The following is a 21,432-nucleotide window of genomic DNA, read 5'->3' as shown; positions in this document are numbered from 1 at the left end:
TTTCCACATGGCCATCTGTCTGGGGATGTTAAACCAACATCTTCAGCTGTGTAATTTGCAAGGCCTTACACAGTTCCCTCATCACCTTACTCATAAAGGGTGTTCCTTGGTCAGCCAGGATTTCCCTCGATAGTTCTGTCTGGGAAAAGACGTGGACCAACTCACAGGCTATACTTTTCGCGGAGGAGATTCTCAGGGGAACTGCTTCTGGGTACCACGTAGCATAGTCGAGGGCAACCAATATACATTGATGCCCACGAGCAGACTTAACAAAGGGACCAACCAGGTCCATGGTAGTTCACTCAAACGACACCTCTATGATGGGTAGCGGTACAAGGGGATTTCGGAAGTGAGAGGTGGGAGCGGTTAACTGGCAAGTGAGACAGGACTTGCAATACCTTTAGAATTTCCCGGTGACATCCGGGCCAATAGAACCTCCGAATGACCCGTTCTTGGGTTTTGTCCACACCCAGATGTCCACCCAAGACATGTGAATGGGCCATGTCTAACACCCCTCATCTATAGGGTCCTGGTGCCAACAATCGCTCCACTTTTTCCTCTCTGACCTAACTAACCCAGTACAATAAGTCCTCACTCATCATAAAATAGGGAAACCTGGTGTCAGCCCCCATCTCCTGTGTTATGCTGTTTATAACAGTTACATTATTGAACGCCTCTTTTAGAGTTAGGTCCCTATGTTGGGCAGAGCAAAAATTTTCTCCTGTCACCCCTATCGAAGGAATATCGGCCTCAGGAAATGCTCCCCCCTCATCCCCCACCATTACACAGAAGGGAAACCCATCAGGCTCTGGGTGTGGTGAGACTTCTTTAGGGTCAAGCCTTTCCTTATCTGCTCAATCGAGGCCTCTGCCCCTCCTCTATAAGTCCCAAAACAACACATAGTCCCGGCCTGTGATAATTGGGTACAATAAATCCTGGGCCACGCCGACCTCATGGGACTCAGTACCTCGAGCCGTCTCAATGACCACTCTGGCCACCGGATAGTCTTTAGCATCGCTGTGAATGCAGCGGAAGCCCGCCTTCTTCCCAGGGATCAGTTGGATAGAGTGTAGCCCTCACAAGGGTCACCAAACTCCCTAAGTCTAGTAGTCCAGTCATTTGCAGACCATTCACTTTTACGGGACAAGCTTGGGGCCCTTCGCTAGGTGGACAGTTCACACTGCAGGCCGAATATGCATAGTATGAATACCGGCATCCCATGCTACAGTCCATTTGCTCAGTGATCTGGGGATAACGGGCGGCTATATGACCTGGGCTGTGACATCTCCAGCAAATTACTCTTGAGACCTTCGGCATGACCTCCACTGCCCCTTTGGACCTTGGACGCCCCACCCTTTTTTGAGCCTCCACCCCCTGATGTGACCCCAGAATGGAGTGTGTTGCCTTCCCAAGGAACCCTCGACCCCCTAATACCTTTCGACCAGTCCGACCAAGTCATTGGCGTTCTAGGGATCTACCTGGGCATCCCAAGTCTGCATTGGCCTCGGAAGGGAGTGCATGAAACAATCCATTACAACTTGCTCTACCATCTGCGCTTGGGTAGAAAACTCCGGCTGCAACCATTTTTGGACGAGGTGCAGTATATCAAACATTTGGTAGCGAGGGGGTTTGTCCCGGTGATATCCCCAGCGGAGGACCTGTTGTGCCCTGACAGTCAGTTACCCCCGAGTGCGCCAAAATTTCCTCTTTCAATTTTTCATATTCTTTGGCGTCCTGTAACCTAAATCATGGTAGGCCTTTTGTGGCTCCCCCTTTAAGTATGGCGCCAGGACTTCCGCCCACTGCTCTGGTGGGAGTTTCTCCCTACCAGGATATGTATATTACATACATGTATACGTAATGTATGTATGCGTACACACTTCTCAACATCGAAATTGCAACACCTAAAAGGCAAATTTGTGGGATTATGGTAGTCAGAGGATTAATAACATGTTAATATGGAAATGATGAAAAAAATGGATACTTCACATGTACAGCATCATTGAATTAATGGTACTTTAAAAATGATTATGATGCACAAAATTTTCAAACCTTCTCGATGTATTTAGTATGTGCACCACACGCAATTACACACCTTGGCATATTATCAATGACAATATTAATGGTTGGCTGAGCAGTGTTCTGCCACGTTGAATGTGCTGAAATTATCAAGATCCGCACCTGGCTGCTCCCTTTGCAATTGCCAACCATTGACATCCCAGATGTACTTGATGTCGGACAAATTTGAAGATGCTGCAGGCTATGGTGGGGATTAGGCCACGCAGCTGCTCAGAATAGCATGAGCATTGTGCAGCTGTTTTGAAAACTGCTCCTGGGACACTTTGAAGAATTGGCCAGTCTTCCAGCAAGCACATCTGGAACGTCATTGGTTGTCAATTGTAAAATGAGCTGTCCGCAGCGTATTTTTATGATTTGTGGGACCAACTGCATTTATTGACATTACATTCCTCAGATAACTATTAACCACTTCATTAACCCCTTTCTTACGTTTGACCTAATAGTACGTCATGGTGACCTGGGCCGAATGGACCAATGACGTACTATTAGGTCATATGGCAATCGCGCCGCACAAAAGCGGTGCAGGGCGATCGCCGCCGGGTGTCAGCTGATAGTCACAGCTGACACCCGGTACTATGTGCAGGGAGTTGTCCTGCACTGCTCCCGGCACATTAACCCCCTCAATGCTGCGATCGAAGTCGATCGCAGCATTGCGGTGGCAAGGGGAGGTGATCGCAATACTCACCTCCTCTTCCGGCCTCCAGCGCTGTCTGCCGCGGCTTCCTGGATGTTGCCATGACGACCCGATGACGTCATGACAACATCCGGGTCACCAGACAGCAGGAAGATTCTTTGGGCATGCGCAGTACATGCCCAAAGAATCTTCTCCATGTGCGGCACTGACAGCCTGTATAGCACAGGGATGGTGCTGCATTCCTGTGCTCTACAGGCGATCAGAATAAAAAAAGTGAAAGTTCTAGAGTGGGACACAGAATAAAAGTCCAAAAAAGTGTTACAAAATGAAAAAATAAAATAAAAAAAATAATCCACCAAAAATAAAAGTATAATGTACCCATCAATAAATATTATTATGAAAAAAAAAACAATTAAAGTACACATATTTGGTATCGCCGCGTCCGGAACGACCTGACCTATAAAACTGTCACACTAGTTAGCCCCTTCAGTGAACACGGTAAAAAAAATAAAAAATAAAAAACAAAGCAAAAAACAATGCTTTATCATCATACTGCCAAACAAAAAATGAAATCACACGCAATCAAAAAGACGAATATAAATAAAAATGGTACAGTGGAAAACGTCATCTTGTCCCGCAAAAAACAAGCCGCCATACAGCTCCATCATCGAAAAATAAAAAAGTTATAGCTCTCCAAATGAAGCGATGCAAAAAATTTTTTTTCTATAAAATAGCTTTTATTGTGTAAAAGCACCTAAACATAGAAAAACAATATAAATGTGGTGCCGCTGTAAACGTACTGACCCGAAGAATAAAGCTGCCTTATCAATTTTACCACACGCAGAACAGCATAAAAAAAAAACCATAAAAAAAATTCTGGAATTGCTGGTTTTTGTTTATTCTGCCTGTCAAAAATTGACACGTGCCTGAAAATGGCACCAATAAAAACGTCAACTCATCCCGCAAAATACAAGCCCTCACATGACTGTTGGCCAAAATATGGAAAAATTATAGCTCTCAAAATATGGCGATGCAAAAACTAGATTTTGCAAAAAATGCGTCTTTTAGTGTGTGACAGCTGTCAATCAGAATCTAGTATCGCTGTAATTGAACCGACCCGAAGAATAAAGTCGTCTAATCACTTATACCGCACGAAGAACGGCGTAAAAAAACTCTAGGGTTGGGGTTGGGGTTAGGGTTGTGATGGGGTTGGGATTTTTTTCAAAAGTAAAAAAAAAAAAAAAAAAAAAGATGATGATATGGCGACTAGTGTTGAGCGCCAGTGCTTGCTTCTTGAGTTTGCATCGGGTGCTTGGGTATGCACTGACTATCGCGGGTGCTCAAGTGACATGCTCGAGTCTCTGCCCCATATACTTCGTGGCCAAAAAAACTTGCGGGATTTGCCTGCCATGCACGAGCGATCCCCGCATGTTTTTTTGGGTGTCTAATAACCATGAAACATGCAAGCGGGGACTGGAGCATGTCCCTCAAGCATGCGTGATACATGGTGCATACCCATACATACCTGATGCAAACTCAAGTAACGAGCAGTTGCGCTCAAGACTAATGACAACTTATTCAATATGATGACCTAATGTTATCAAATTCTGTACCTCTGGATTCAAAATGTTCACTATACCCCCTTGATAAAATCCTTGAGGGGTGTAGTTTCCAAAATGGGGTCACTTGTGGGGGGGTTTCCACTATTTAGGCACATCAGGGGCTCTCCAAACGCGACATGGCGTCCGCTAATTATTCAAGCAAATTTTACATTCAAAAGTCAAATGGCGCTCCTTCTCTTCCGAGCTCTTCCGTGCGCCCAAACAGTGGTTTTCCCCCTCATATGGGGTATCTGCGTGCTCAGGGGAAATTGCACAACAAATTTTAGGGTCCATTTTTCCTGTTACCCCTGCGAAAATAAAAAAAAATTGGGTCTAAAGTAACATTTTTGTGAAAAAAGTTAAATGTTCATTGTTTTCTTCCACATTCCAAAAATTCCTGTGAAACACCTGAAGGGTTAATAAAGTTCTTGCATGTGGTTTTGAGCACCTTGAGGGGTGCAGTTTTTAGAATGGCGTCACTTTTGAGTATTTTCTGTCTTAAAGACCCCTCAAAGTGACTTCAAATGTGATGTGGTCCCTAAAAAAATGGTTTTGTCAATTTTGTTGTAAAAATGAGAAATCGCTGGTCATCTTTTAACCCTTATAGCTCCCTAATAAAAAAAAATATTTGGTTCCAAAATTGTGCTGATATAAAGTAGACATGTGGGAAATGTTATTTATTAACTATTTTGTGAGACATATCTCTCTGATTTCAGGGCATGAAAATTCAAATTTTGAAAATTGTAAAATTTTGCTAAATTTTCACCAAATTTCCGTTTTTTTCACAAATAAACGCAAGTGATATCGAAGAAATTTTACCACAGTCATGAAGTACAATATGTCACGAAAAAACAATCTCGGAATCAGGGGGATCCGTTGAAGCGTTCCAGAGTAATTACCTCATAAAGTGACAGTGGTCAGAATTGTAAAAATTGGCCCGGTCATTAACGTGCAAACCACCCTCGGGGGTAAAGAGGTTAATAGCAGCCAAGACATGTAAGTGCATGTATTTCTGCATGTGGTGCTCATACTCGATACTGAATAAATCATCATTTCATATCATCATCTGCATATCATTAAAGGAGTTGTCCGGGCATATTTATTTCCAGCTGTTGTTGGCTTCTGTAGTACAGCTTCTGTTAAAAAGAGCAGGAGCTGTGCTGCTGTAGCCGGCAACTGGCGCTAAACTTTGAATTGAGCAGCGCTCAGCAGCTTCGTTCAAAGTGTTTACATCTGGCCACCACCATAGCAAAAACAGCTTATTGGTTGGAGTCCGCTTGTCGGACCTGCACCGATCTGCTATTGATGACCTATTCTGTAGAGGGGTAATCATACCTATGCCCAGACACCCCCTTTAACATGTCTGTCGATCCTGTGATTTTCATAATCCCATGAGTTTTCCTTCTTGGTATTGCAATTTCAGCAATTTCAATGTTAAGAAGTGATATACACGTTTTTTTTTGGGGGGGGGGGGTTTATGTCACATGACAACATATGTGTTTTATATATGAAACATTTTGTTTTCTACCGTTCTAAATAGAGCTGAAAATCTCTTCAGTATGCCATTTGACAGGGAGTTCATCATGATCTGTCAGTTGGAGCTTACAAACAAAATGAACAGAAGCATAGCTGGGCTTCCTGCAACTAGAACAAAAAATTATTTTTTTTACACCCCCCGATATAAAGCTTAAAGGGGTGGTCAGAAACTAAAATGTATTTTAATCCTAAATCTCATTCTATTTAATGTCATGACCTAAATTTTTTTTGTAATCTAGTTTAATTAAAAAGTCCCTATCATTCCCTCATCCCTCCTGTCAGGGAATTTTGCAGTGACTCATGACTCCTACAGGGAAAATTGACTTGTTTCTACATAGAGCTTAGAAGGACTCGGCTAGTCAGTTTTTAATCACTTGACGTCATAGACCTAATGGAAAAGAGAAGAATTTACTGGGTAGAAAGGCAAAATGAGCAATCGTAAGTACTCATTGCTATATAATATGATGATTGAAATAATATATTAAGAGGATAAAAATGAGCCTGTAATATCTATATATGCAATGACCCCAGAATCATTTATCCAGCATTTTTGTTAAATAACTAAAAAAGTGGTCAACTGCTTTAAAGAGATTCTAAATTAATGTGTATAAATGAATAATTTGCTTAACCATTGCTTTGACCATTTGCCTGTTTTTTTTCATTCAGGTTTTATTTTCCACATTGGTATAGTAATGGGAGCAGCAGAGCATTTCGTTATGGAGTTGCAAGAGGATCTGAAAGTCCAGTTCTTGATGACTGTGTCATGTCTTATTTGTTTGCTCAGGTAAGAAGCTTAGATTTTTACAGCAATTGAGCATCTCTACTAATTAATTTTTGTTGTTTCTTGCTTTTGACCTCTTTGTCTTATTTGCAGCAGAAGCAATTTTGTTATCAGTGTTGAACAAGCATCCTCCTTAAACGACAAGACTAGTTTCATGGACTAGAAGGCTTATTGGCTAATTATAGATCTCGGATAGGGTTGACAGATGGTGTTTTCTGCTTTTAGGGATCATTGTTATCTCCTGTCCTTGTTACTTGCATGTGAAGGATAATGAAACCGAGACCATTCTATATATACAGATGTGTCCACCCATTTCTTTTCATGTATATCATTTAGGAATTCAGTATCTCACAATGAAAATTCTATACATTATCATGACAAGCTAGCAATTCACATCACATTGGGTGGCAACATATAGGAACATAAAGTGTAAACATAGCCCAACAAAGTTTTTTGGAATTGTGTGTTTTTTGTTTTCAAAGCTTGTCATTTTGCACCACTCCTCTCAGCATGTCTAGACAAGAGGAAAGATGGGGGAGAACACATCTGTACATAAGTCTTTTTTGTGCATCTGCTTTCTCTAATATATTGTCATCTACTCAGAACTTAATTACTGCATATGTTATTTCAAAGAACATTTTAGTTAATTTTTGTTTTCTGATTTGTATTATAAAGCTGAGTCATGTACATGAAGATGAAGAAAAGTTGTGGTATGGAATTGCAATTTTTTCTAATTTTATTTTTTTTTTATACCAAATTTTTTTTTTTTCCCATCTCTTTATTGTTAAAGGGGAAGAATTACATTTTATGTTTATATAATTATTTTTTCCCCTTATTTTTTATTTTCCTTATGGGACTTGAACTCATGATCGCCTGATCGCTTATTCTATATATTGAAATACCACAGTTCTACAGTATATAGTATAAAAGGTGATCTCAGGTGGGCCTTCAGCTGGCCCTCGGTTGCCATAGCAACCCATCGGTACCGCACGATCGCATCATGGAGGGGCCAATTGGTTAATAGCATCAATTGTAGCTTTGCTCTGGGTGCTCCTGTTAGAACAGATGCTGGCTGTGTAACACAGCTAACATCTGCCATGTGCGCAGCATGCACCGCTCCTGAGCTCTCTCCACACATGTGAACCCCAGTGCGGATGTATATTTACATCCTTCGCTCAAAATGGTTAAAAGAAAAAAAAAAAAAGAAAAAAAAGGCTGGGAGGGATTTTTTTTTTTTTTTTTTTTTTTTTTTTTTTCCCCCCCCTCTGGGGTAAAAGATCTTGATGTCTGCGGTTTTGAATATTTATAATAAAAAAGCAAGTTCTCCTTGTGGTCATTTTCTTTTCGTGTTTTCAGCAACAGACTATCTCTTAGTTTTCCCAGCAGCCATAAAAAGGGAATCTATTTTATATTGTTTAGATATGACTACGTTTGTGTTTATTTACACTGATCAAATATATAAGGATACAAAGAAATGTGTTAGTGCTCCACATCTAGTAAAAAAAATACAGAACTTTTTTTGCAAACAAATCCACAAACCAGTAAATAGACCTAAAAAAAACAATTAAAACTATCCGAAGAACAGAAAGTACTTGTTTCTACTGTAAGATAGCGCTACAAACCACCCCACATGGATAATAAATAACCAACAATAGGAAATCTCAGGCAACAATATATCACTCCATTACATACATGGCCGAAAGTGTTGTCACCCTTGAAATTGTTCCAGAAAATGAAGTATTTCTCCCAGTAAGTTATTGCAATTACACATGTTTGTTAAATTATTTCCTTTGTGTGTATAAGAACAACACAAAAAAAAAATAGAGAAAAAATGGCAAATTGGACAACAGTTGGACAAACCCCCCCAAATGGCCCGGACAAAATTGTTGGCACCCTCAACTTAGGATTTGGTTGCACATCCTTTGGAAAATATTAACTGCAATCAGTCGCTTCCTATAACCATCAACAAGCTTCTTACAACTCTCAACTGGAATTTTTGACCACTCTTTGTTTGCAATCTGCTCCAGGTCTCTCATATTTGAAGGGCGCCTTCTTCCGACAGCTATTTTAAGATGTTTCCACAGGTGTTCAATGGGATTTAGATCCAGACACATTGCTGGCCAGTTCAGAACTCTCCGTCACTTTTTTTCCATCCATTTCTGAGTGCTTTTTGAAGTATGTTTGTTTGGAGTCATTGTCCTGCTACAACCCCTGACAAAAATTATGGAATCACCGGGCTCGGAGGATTTTCATTCAGTTGTTTAATGTTGTTGAAAAAAAGCAGATCACAGACATGGCACAAAACTAAAGTCATTTCAAATGGCAACTTTAGGGCTTTAAGAAACACTAAAAGAATCCAGATTAAAAATGTGGTACTCAGTAAGGGTAATTTTTTTCAAACCAAGCAGAGGGGAAAAATTATGGAATCACTCAATTCTGAGGAAAAAATTATGGAATCATGAAAAACAAACACACAAAAGAACACTCCAATACATCACTAGTATTTTGTTGCACCACCAAAGGCTTTAATAACAGTCTCTGAGGCACTTAATGGACTTAATGAGTGACGAACAGTACTCTTCATCAATCTGGCTTCAACTTTCTCTGATTGCTGTTGCCAGATCAGCTTTGCAGGTTGGAGCCTTGTCATGGACCATTTTCTTCAACTTCAACCAAAGATTTTCAATTGGATTGAGATCCGGACTATTTGCAGGCCATGACATTGACCTTATGTGTCTTCTTTCAAGGAATGTTTTCACAGTTTTTGCTCTATGGCAGAATGCATTATCATCTTGAAAAATGGTGTCATCATCCCCAAACATCCTTTCAATTGATGGGATAAGAAAACTGTCCAAAATATCAATGTAAACTTGGGCATTTATTGAAGATGTAATGACAGCCATCTCCCCAGTGCCTTTACCTGACATGCAGCCCCAATATCATCAATGACTATGGAAATTTGCATGTTCTCTTCATGCAGTCATCTTTATAACTCTCATTGGAACAGCACCAAACAAAAGTTCCAGCATCATCACCTTGCCCAATGCAGATTCGCGATTCATCACTGAATATGACTTTCATCCAGTCACACACAGTCAACGATTGCTTTTCCTTAGCCCATTGTAACCTTGTTTTTTTCTGTTTAGGTATTAATGATGGCTTATGTTTTTAGCTTTTCTGTATGTAAATCCCATTTCCTTTAGGCGGTTTCTTACAGTTCGGTCACAGACATCGACTCCAGTTTCCTCCCATTCGTTCGTCATTTGTTTTGTTGTGCATTTCCTGTTTTGGAGACATATTGCTTTAAATTTCCGGTCTTGACGCTTTGATGTCTTTCCTGGTCTACCAATATGTTTGCCTTTAACAACCTTCCCATGTTGTTTGTATTTAGTCCAGATTTTAGACTCCGCTGACTGTGAACAACCAACATCTTTTGCAACATTGCGTAATGATTTACCTTCTTTTAAGAGTTTGAGCCATGATTCATGTCAGTCCACTTGGTGCAACAGCTCTCCAAGGTGTAATAACTCCTTTTTAGATGCAGACTAACGAGCAGATCTAATTTGATGCAGATGTTAGTTTTGGAAATTAAAATTTACAGGGTGATTCCATAATTTTTTTCTCAGAATTGAGTGATTCCATAATTTTTTCCCTCTGCTTGATCTGAAAAAAATTACCCTTACTGAGTACCACATTTTTAATCTTGATTTCTTTTAGTGTTTCTTAAAGCCCTAAAGGTGCCAATTGAAATGGCTTTAGTTTTGTGCCATGTCTGTGATCTGCTTTTTTTCAACAACATTAAACAACTGAATGAATATCCTCCGAGCCCGGTGATTCCATAATTTTTGCCAGTGGTTGTAGAAGACCCATAATCTAGGACGCAAACCCAGCTTTCTGAGACGGGGCACTACATTAAGACCCAAAATCCTTTGGTAATCTTCAGATTTCATGATGGCTTGCACAAAGTCAAGGCAAACTGTGCCAGAGGCAGAAAATCAACCCCAAAGTATCTTTGAACCTCCACCATATTTGACTGTAGGTACTGTGTTCATTTCTTTGTAGGCCTCATTCTGTTTTCGGTAAACAGTAGTATGATGTGCTTTACCAAAAAGCTTTCTTGGTCTCATCTGTCCACAAGACATTTTCCCAGAATGATTTTGGCTTACTCACATGTATTTTGGCAAACTGCAGTCTAGCTTTTTTATGTCTGTGTTAGCAGTGGGGTACTCCTGGATATCCTGCCATAGCGTTTAATTTCATTCAAATGTAGACAGATAGTTTGCGCTGACACTGATGCACCCTGAACCTGCAGGACAGCTTGAATTTCTTTAGAAATTGATTGTAACTTCTTATCCACCATCTGGACTATGCTGCGTTGCAACCTTTAATCAATTTTTCTATGCCATCCACGTCTAGGGAGATTAGCTACAGTGCCATGGGTTATAAATTTCTTGATTATGGTGCGCACCGTGGGCAAAGGAACATAAAGATCTCTGGACATTGACTTGAAACCTTGAGATTGCTGATATTTTTCAATAATTTTGGATGTCAAGTCCTCAGACAGTTCTCTTCTCCTCTTTGTGTTCTCATTGCTTAGTGTGGCGCACACAGACACCCAATGCAAAGACTGAGTCAATGTCTCCCCTTTTTATCTGGTTTCAGGTGGGATTTTCATATTGCCCATGCCTGTTACTCGCCACAGGTGAGTTTGAATGTTTGAAACAAAGTGGTTTGGAAAGGTGTCAACAATTATGTCCGACCCATTTTGGGGGTTTTGTGAGAAATGATGTCCTATTTGCCTTTTTTCTCTGTTATTTTTGTGTTGTTCCAATACACACAAAGGGAACAAACATATGTATAACAAAACATGTGCAATTACAATAATTGTCTTGGAGAAACGCTTCCTTTTCTGGAACAATTTCAAGGGTACCAACACCTTTGGTCATGAATAATTTGCTGATGATGTCAATCACATATATCCATCAGCAGGCTGTTATGGCTGAAATAGATCACTTTGTTACATGGTCAAATTTTAAAATCAATACAGCGAAGTCTGAGGCCCTCGATGTCTCCCTCCCCAAATCCGTACAGGATTCCATCCAGTCCAACTTTCCCTTTGCTTGGCCCTCACAGGGTATCAAATTCTTAGGAATTCCTATTCATAGAGACCTCTCTCGTCTATGTTATCTTAATTTTGGGCCCTTTATTGAACAACTCCATACAGACCACGGTTGGCAAGTTAGAACTGTAAGATTCACTACGTGAACCACTGGTGTTTTGTGGAAAAGCACATGTACACTGCGTTCCAAATTATTATGCAAAAAGTGTTTAGGAGTGATAAGGGAAGAATTTGTTTGTTTGTCAGTTATATATATTATATATATGCACACAGTACAGACCAAAAGTTTGGACACACCTCATTTAAAGATTTTTCTGTATTTTCATGACTATGAAAATTGTACATTCACACTGAAGGCATCAAAACTATGAATTAACACATGTGGAATTATATACTTAACAAAAAAGTGTGAAACAACTGAAAATATGTCTTATATTCTAAGTCCTTCAAAGTAGCCACCTTTTGCTTTGATGACTGCTTTACACACTCTTGGCATTCCCTTGATGAGCTTCAAGACATAGTCACCCGAAATGGTCTTCCAACAATCTTGAAGGAGTTCCCAGAGATGCTTAGCACTTGTTGGCGCTTTTGCCTTCACTCTGCGGTCCAGCTCACCCCAAACCATCTCGATTGGGTTCAGGTCTGCTGACTGTGGAGGCCAGGTCATCTGGCATAGCACCCCATCACTCTCCTTCTTGGTCATATAGCCCTTACACAGCCTGGAGGTGTGTTTGGGGTAATTGTCCTGTTGAAAATTAAATGATGGTCCAACTAAACGCAAATCTAATGGTCATCAAAGCAAAAGGTGGCTACTTTGAAGAACCTAGAATACAAGACAAATTTTCAGTTGTTTCACACTTTTTTGTTAAGTATATAATTCAACATGTGTTAATTCATAGTTTTGATGCCTTCAGTTTGAATGTACAATTTTCAAAGTCATGAAAATACAGAAAAATCTTAAATGAGAAGGTGTGTCCAAACTTTTGGTCTGTACTGTACTGTACTGTACTGTACTGTGGTGTGTGTGTGTGTATGTATGTGTATGTATGTGTGTGTGTGTGTGTGTGTATATATATATATATATATATATATATAATTTATTTGTACCCATAAATGTTATTATGAAAACAAGCAATAAAAGTACACATATCGCCTCATCCAATACGACCTGACCTATATATAAAACTGTTCCACTAGTTAGCCCCTTTAGTGTACATGGTAAAAAAAAAAACTAAAGAAAAGACTAAGCAAAAACTATGTTTACCACCAAACAAAAAGTAGAATAAAATGCGATCAAAAAGACAAATGTAAATAAAAATTGTACCGCTGAAAACGTCATCTTGTCCTGCAAAAAACAAGCCGCCATACAGCTCCATCAGCCAAAAAATATAGCTCTCAGAATAGAGCGATGCAAAAAAAAAATCTTTTTCTGTAAAATAGTTTTTGTGTAAAAGCACCAAAACATAAAAAAGATTATAAATGTAGTATCTCTGTAAACGTACTGACCACACATTCCTGTGTCATCAGTGTGGGACGTTTTGCGGCCCGTGCAGCGCGAAAAAACTGACATGTCAACGTGTTTTGCCCACGGACAGGGTCCGTGAAAACGCACTCATTTGCACAGACCCATTCATTTGAATAGGTCTGCATGTGAAACTGTCACCACACGTACCGGACACACTGACATTTGAAAGAGGCTTAACTCTGCTGCTTCATTATAGTGACTGGATCCCTCGGGGGTTTCATCTGAATTACGTCACTCGGAGATTTAAATGGAAACCCTGATATCGGTGCTCAGCGTAGAGCGCAGGATAAATGGGAACATTTTACGTAACATTTTGAGTCACAATAAAAGCTTTGACTCAATCCACAAAAAAAGCAAGTCCCTACTCAGATCCATCATCTGTTAACAGAAATATAGGGGGCTTCTACGTCACTAGTAGCACAAAGACTCTGGAAAAGCGAAATGGCCCTTGCCCACCAAAAGAAATTCAGCAAATTCTGTGCTCCCAAATACAAATGTCCACCTCCCTTTTGAGCCCCAGTGTGCCTAAACCGCAGTTAGCGTCCACATGTTTGCCATTTCTGTAGCGATGAGAGCCCGCCTAATTTACGGGTGCATGTCTCCAGAAGCATGAGATGGGCATAACGTATTGGTCACTACAACGGCAGTTTGCAATTTTCACTCAGCAGCATCCACTGCTCCTTGTTTCTGGAAAACACCCATGTAGTTAAAATCCTCACCCCACCTGTAGATAAATTCCCACAGGGGTATAATTTCCAAAATAGGGTCTTTTGAGGGGGGATTCTGCTTTTCTAGCACTTAGGGTCTTTGTATATGAAGTCTGCATACTATTCTAGGAAAATCTGCGCTCCCGGAGGCAAATCGTACTCCTTCCGTCCGGTGTCTCACTGTGTGGCTAAGCAATACTGTACAGCCACACATGGGGTATTTCTACATTCAGCAGAAATTGTGTGACAAATTTTGGTGCCATTTTTACCCATTTCCCAGTGTGAAAATGTAAAATTTGGGGCTAAAACAAAACTTTGGTGGTAAAAATGGTGTAAAATTCTGTGAAGCATATGTGGTGTCAACATGCTCATTTCACCCCTAGATGAATTAATTGAGAGGTGTAGTTTGTAAAATGGGGTCTCTTATCGGGGGTTCTGCTGTTCTGGCGCCTTAGGGGCTCTGCCAATGACATGGTACTGTCAAACCAGCCCAGTAAAACTCCCAATATGGCACTTTTTCCCTTCTGAGCTTTGCACTGTGCCTCAAAAGTAGTTTTCGACCTCATATGGGGGTATCTGCGTGCTCAGGAGAAATTGCACAACAAATTTTGGGGTCCACTTTCTCCTGTTATCCTTGTGAAAATAATTTTTTTTGGGGCTAACATAACATTTTTGTGGACAAAAAGTGATTTTTTTTTTTTTTTTTTTAAATTTCACAAGTCATCATTATAATTTTCTCTGAAGCACCTGATGGTTCAAGGGGCTCACTGTACATCTAGATAAATTCATTGGGGGGTCTAGTTTACAAAAAAGGGGCACTTGTTGGGCATTTCCACTGTTTAGGCACATCAGTGGGTCTGCAAACGCGACATGACTCCCTCAGACCATTCCAAAATGTCACTCCTTCCCTTCTGAGCCCTGCCGTGTGCCTAAACAATTGTTTTCCCCCACATATGGGGTAACTAGAGAAATTGGACCCAAAAAGTTGTTTTACAAGTTGTACAACAACTTTTTGGGTCCAATATCTCTAGTTACCCTTGTGAAAATAAAAAAAAATTGTGGCTAAAAGATTATTTTTGTAGAAAAAAAAGTGTTTTTTTTTATTTTTTTCATTTTCACGGCTCTACGTTTATAAACTTTTGTGAAACACTTGGGGGTTCAAAGTGCTCACCACACATCTAGGTAAGTTCCCTGAGGGGTCTAGTTTCCAAAATGGGGTCACTTGTGGGGGGTTTCCACTGTTTAGGCACACCAGGGCCTCTCCAAACGCGACATGGCGCCTGCTAATTATTCAAGCATATTTTCATTCAAAAAGTCAAATGGTGCTCCTTCCCATCCGAGCCCTCCATGCGCCCAAACAGTGGTTTTCCCCTACTTATGGGGTATCTGCTTACTCAGGAGAAATTGCACAACAAATGGTGTGGTGCAATTTCTCCTTTTATCCTTGAAAATGAAAATGCTAATTTTGGGGCTGAAAAACATTTTTGTGGGAAACATTTGAAAACTTTATTTTTACAACTCAATGTTATAAACTGTGAAGCACCTTGGGGGGGTTCAAGGTGTTCACCACACATCTAGATAAGTTCCCTGAGGGGTCTAGTTTCCAACATGGGGTCACTTTTGGGGGATTTCCACTGTTTAGGCACATCAGGGGCTCCCCAAACGCGACATGGTGTCCGCTAATTATTCACACTAATTTTAAATTCAAAAAGTCAAATGACGTTCCTTCCCTTCCGAGCAATGCCGTGCACCCACACAGTGGTCCCTCCCCCCCCCCCATATTGGGTATCGGCATGCTCAGGAGAAATTGCACAAATATTTTGGCATACATTTTTTTCTGTAGACCCATTTTTTTTTTTAGTTTCGCTAGGGTAAAAGTAACATTTTTGTGAAAAAATGTTAAATGTTCATTGTTTTCTTCCACGTTCCAAAAATTGCTGTGAAGCACTTGAAGTCGTATAAAATAAATTTTACCACTATCCTGAAGTACATTGTATCACGAAAAAACAGTCTCAGAATCAGTGGGATCCGTTGAAGTGTTTCAGAGTTATTACCTCAAAGTGACGGTGGTCAGAATTGTAAAAATTGGCCTAATCACTAAGGTGCAAACAGCCTTCGGGATTAAAGTGGTTAACAAAGTGCAAATAGTAGTGAGAATCACAGTATAGTTACCCCCTTAGCAATTCATTGAAGTGTCCAAAAGTGGAAAAGAATAAATACCAGACATGCCTTAGCAGCCATAGAAGCCATGTGGGGACATCTACCTCAAGCATATCACAATGCATTTATTGCACATATGTATTTTTGTTTGAGTTTTCCTATTGTTGTTTTTTTATCATCCTTTGGGCTGGTTTTAAGTCCTATTTTAGGCTAGAACCTGGTACTTTATCATCTTTGCTCAGTTCTGTAGCATCGGTGTCTCTGCCCCCTGCCAGGCAGAGACGCCGTCCCCCCTACCGCCGCGGTCCTGCTTCGGCGTCTTCCGGCCTCCCTGCTACTGCTGGTGCACGCAGCTTCCCTGACACTGTGCTTAGGGCGCGCGCGCGCGCTCCCGTCCTCTTAAAGGGGCCGCGCGCGCCATCCTAAAAAGACCCCGACCAATGGCCGGAGGACTTTCTCTTTAAAAGGCACCTCCTCCAATATGGAGGTGCCCGTGCAAGGTTGCTGCTCTGTTATACTTACTTTGCTTCAGCCCTCAGGCCCAAATCAGTCCTGTCCGCCAATCTGTTCTTCTGTCCAGTCCGCCAGTCTGCCTACAGTCCAGTCCGCCAGTCTGTCTATGGGCTCTGCCCGCCTGCTTACCTGGAGGCACCTGCCTGTTACCTGCTGTGTCTGCCCGCCTGCTTACCTGGAAGCACCTGCCTGTTACCTGTCGTGCCCGCTTGCCTGCTTACCTGGAAGCACCTGCCTTTTCCAGCCGTGCCCGCTTGCTTGCTTACCTGGAAGCACATACCTGTTACCTGTTGTGCCCGCCAGCTTGTTTACCCGGACCCCCCGTCAGCCTGCCTGCCGTGCTCTTACGCTGTACCGGTCAGTTCCTGCCTTCAGACCTGTGCGAGTCACCTGCTCTCATACAAGTTCGTTCCCAGAGTGGCATCGGGTCCCTCTGCTCGGTCCCTCCCTGGTTCACGGAGTAGGCTAAGCCACCGTGCGACCTTGGTAAGGCGGAGTAGATACTTAGTCACGCCCCTCTGGTCCCTCCTTGCACCGCAGCACAGAGGTTCCACCACCCGCATCCGTAACAAGTTTTAATTGTTTTTCAGATGTCTGTGGATTTCTATGGCAGTAAAGTTCTGTCTTTTTTTTTTTTTTTTTTTTTTTAATAGATGTGCAGCTTTAAAGTGTGCCTTTTTGTTTCTGCTTGGACATTTGTAGATTATCTTATTCACTATCTGGCACTTTTTATGTTGTTTAGTCCTTGCAGTGCCCATTGTGTATACATGTTTGCTATAGGATTTGGACAGTCTTTGACCACTTTCTTTGGTTAAAGGTACCCGATCGCTTTGTACATGGAGTCCAACCTGTGGATAACATTGTATACAGAAGGAGAAGCTGAGCAAGGTGATATATTGGTTTGTGGGAAACAATTCTGTAAAACTTGCATTTCGTTCATTGATATCCCAGGTTTGTTGATGACCTGTCCAGTGGGCGGTCCTAATTAGTGATTGACAGGTCTCTCTTCATGCACAGATTCTCATTCACTGAATAGGAACACCCACTGGACTTATAGACATGCAAATACCAGGGATGTCAATGGATAACTTGCACAGTCTTACTGAAACTTTTCCCACAAAAATGTATATCATTCTGATCAGCTCCTCCTGCTATTTAAATCATGCCTGTCAATCAGATTCCATTTTCAACAGGTTCCATTTAAGGATCGTTACTATATACACACCGATTAGCCACAACATTAAAACCATGCCTCAGTTGATTTCTTGGATGTCAAAAACAAGTCACTTTTTTATTATTTTTTTTATCAGTGTATTGAATTTATTTTCTCATATGCAGAAAAAAATGTTACCTCTCCTACCAATGAATTGGTAAAATACAAGAAGCATAGAGGTGACATCCATGCACAGTTTATTTATTTTTTTCATAGGGTTATTGACTTGCTAACAAAGAAAAAAAATGTGAAAAAGCACATTCAATGTAATGGTGCCGTGATCTATCTGTAAGGGTAGCATACATGTAGCTCCAAATTCCATAGGCCAGATTTCTAGAAAATGATCTTTACTATGTACACCAATAAAGCTACATTAAAAATAAGACCTCTTGGAAGCCTTTTTTATTTTTTTAAAGTGTTTTTATTTAAAAAAAAGTAATAAAACATATAAGGTTTGGTATATCTGCAATCACATTGACATGCAGGATAACGTTTTTATCACAGCATGAACCACCAAAAACAAAACCCCAAAATGTTGTTTAGTTAGTGGACAGATGGCTAAAGATTTATTTGTGCACTGTGATGTATTGCTTTGCTGTATACAGTCGTGGAAAATAGTTTTGAGACTTTGGTTTTTATAGTGGGAATTTGCATTGACTAGATTGGTATGAAAAGTGATCAGATAAATTGGAACGACATTCCTTGCCATGAAAATTAAGTTAATCACAAAAACCCCATTCAGAAAGATTGGTTCTATTGCTGTAAAAAAAAAAAAGTCTCCAGGGCACCCAAGAAAATCCAGCAAATGCCAGGACTGTCTCCAAGAAAGGATTCAGCTAAGGGGTTGGTTCAACAGCAGTGCAGAGCTTGCTCAGGAATAGCAGCAGGCAGGTGCATCTGCTTGCACAGTAAGGCAAAGTCTTTTGGAGGATTGCCTGGGATCAAGGAAGGCAGTCTCCCTGAAAAAGATCAAGACCTGAGGAAGGCTATACATTTTTCATATTAATAGCCGAAACACGTTGTTTTATATATCAGTTTTAGCTATTTATGAACTTGAATAAATTTTTTGAAGAAGAAAATCCTTTTTTGAATAATCATTCCTTGTGACCCTGGGAGCGCTCAATCAGCCAGATACACACTCTGAAAAAGATCAAGGACAGATTGATATTCTGCAGTAAGTACAGGGATGGAATGCAGGGGACTGGGGTAAAGTTATTTTCTGTGATGAAGCCCCTTCAGGGTGTTTGGGACATCTGGAAGAATGATTGTACAGAGAAGAAAAGGTGTCCTCTGCCATGAGTCCTGTGACATGCCAGCTGTAAAGCATCCTGAGACCATTCATGTGTGCCTGACCACTGCCAGGAATAAAGAATTGTATCTAGACATCTTTCAAGAGCAACTTCTCCCAATGATCCAGGAGCAATTTGGTGATGTCACAAGGAAAGTGATAATTAACTGACCCAATGAATAAAATATTGAAAATTTGGGTCCATGACCAGAAATACCCCAGAACTCAATATCATTTGAGAACCTATGGTCAATCCTCATAAAGCAAACAAAACTGTGAAATTGTGAAAAACTCTTGAAAAATAAGGGACACTGCTGTATATATTGAGCTTTTGTATAAACTTGATGTATTTGTTAAGAAAAGTGTAAAAACTTATGAAATGCTTATAATTGTATTTCACTAACCATGAAAACATATGACTAAAAGATGTAAAAACACTGATGCAGCAAAGTGTATGAAAACTAACATTTGTGTCATTCTCCAAACTTTTTATCATTACTGGACAGAGATACAGTTTAAACCTAATCCTGCATATTTAAATGTCTTCTGTCAACAATGTTACCCAGAAAATGGCAGTCCCATTAGATAATTTACCCCCAAATTATCACAGTGTATATTTTTCCTTGAGTTGCATTTTTGCAGGCACTTGAAGAATATAGCCAGAATATTTTTGCTTTCCATCATTTATAAATTAACAAAGTGTGTCTTGATACAAATTTCAACAATATTGTGACTTGACATTTCTTTGTAGACAGTTGTTTGGCAGTTGCTATGTAGTGGGGATGTAGCCTGCACTTGGTCTCAAAACCTTAGAGTGGACTCTTGCTATTCATGATGATTTTCTGTGCAGCGTTTGTTTCTGCAGTCGTATTCCCATCTCAGTCATTCATGGTGTAGTGGCCAGAGGTGGCTGGGATATGGAAATAACTAGTCGCGTAGTAGTATGCTGTTTTCAGTTAAGAAATGTATTTCAGTATAAACTATTGCTGTATTTTCAGTTAATAGAGAGAAGTTCAAAACAACGGATACTGGAAGCCTGTGCTAGCATTTCTTCTGCGGTGTTGCTATCAGTGTGTCAAGAGTGGGAGAAGAGGGTTGCATTGACAATCCAACACAATAGGCAGCACTTTGAACACATTTTATAAGTGGTCATAAATTTGAAAAAACTTATGAAGGAATAAAGTTACGTTAAAACCAAGCACACCATTGTTTTTATTATGAAATTCTCAAGAGGTTTGATGTGTCACATGACCCTCTTCCCATTGAAAAAAATAAAGTTGGATCCAAAATGGCTGACTTCAAAATGGCCACCATGGTCTCCACCCATCTGGAAAAGTTTCCCCCCTCCCATATACTAATTTACCATAAACAGGAAGATGATATCACCAACCATTCCCGTTTAATTTAGGTGTATCCATATAAATGGCCGACCCTGTACAGCTGAGCACTGAGCTGGCGGACATCTTAGCTTGCTCTCACGGCTTGAACACATCACCACTGCATTCAGTAAGTGTCCAGAAGAGAAAGCGAGGGGGTTAGTGGGGATTTGGTAATGGAGTATACCTGTTTTGTTTATATGCAGGCCACTTTGTGCCCATTTTTAATAATGAAATAAAGTTTACAATCTCTGATTACTTCAGTTTAAATTCCATAGAAAAATGCCACAATTCTACTAAGTGTTTTATTTTTTAATTTAAAGTGGCGAGATGATTTTCTCAATGGCTGGATGACAGTACCCATAACACATGAAACACAAGAGGAATGCCTCGGTATGGCTGTCCTTGACATGATGCGTATGGCCAGTGAAAAAGAAGAAAGCCCAATTGCAATATACAATGCTCACAGGTATTTACCCTAGTAGAAGACACATTTTTATCTTGTGATCTATTATTAATGTAACATCCATTAAAAACTAAGAATCTCTGAATAGTGATATCATTGTCTACTGTGGTCCGCACCTTTTATTTAGGGTTGTTCTTTAATGGATAAAATTGCAAAGGGCTTCAAAAAACAAGTATCTTTACAATTTAGATCTTATTATTAATTTTATATACTAGCTATCACTGCAGTCAATCAGCGGTGGTCAGTCACCTAGTCAAATAGCACAGCCAAAGGCGTAGCTACGGGGTCCGCTCAGGGAAGGGGGCAAAACATTTGAGGCCCCTAACCAGCTAACCCTGTGTACAACTTCAGTGGTAAGACCTGATCATGGGTATAGAGGAACCTCAGTAAATGACCGCGCTGTTACTGAAAATAAATATTTACACAAAGACCAA

The 21,432-nt window shown here is 40.4% G+C and overlaps 1 protein-coding gene across 1 annotated transcript in view; it reads left to right on the top strand.

The window, feature by feature from the left end:
- The window catches only part of JAK2 (Janus kinase 2), a 286,716-nt gene that overhangs the window by 192,107 nt on the left and 73,177 nt on the right, over nt 1–21,432 (top strand). Inside the window, exons 4-5 of the mRNA XM_073669078.1 lie at nt 6,517–6,634; nt 20,856–21,001. Coding sequence (XP_073525179.1) covers nt 6,517–6,634; nt 20,856–21,001 — 264 coding nt within the window. The remainder of the gene's footprint in view (nt 1–6,516; nt 6,635–20,855; nt 21,002–21,432) is intronic.

Source organism: Phyllobates terribilis, unplaced genomic scaffold (genome assembly GCF_046119375.1).
Source record: "Phyllobates terribilis strain yellow unplaced genomic scaffold, ASM4611937v1 Scaffold_1__5_contigs__length_1240528914, whole genome shotgun sequence".
Lineage (NCBI taxonomy): Eukaryota > Metazoa > Chordata > Amphibia > Anura > Dendrobatidae > Phyllobates > Phyllobates terribilis.
The sequence above is the reverse complement of the archived record's forward strand: the minus strand, read 5'-3'. Positions and strand labels throughout refer to the sequence as shown.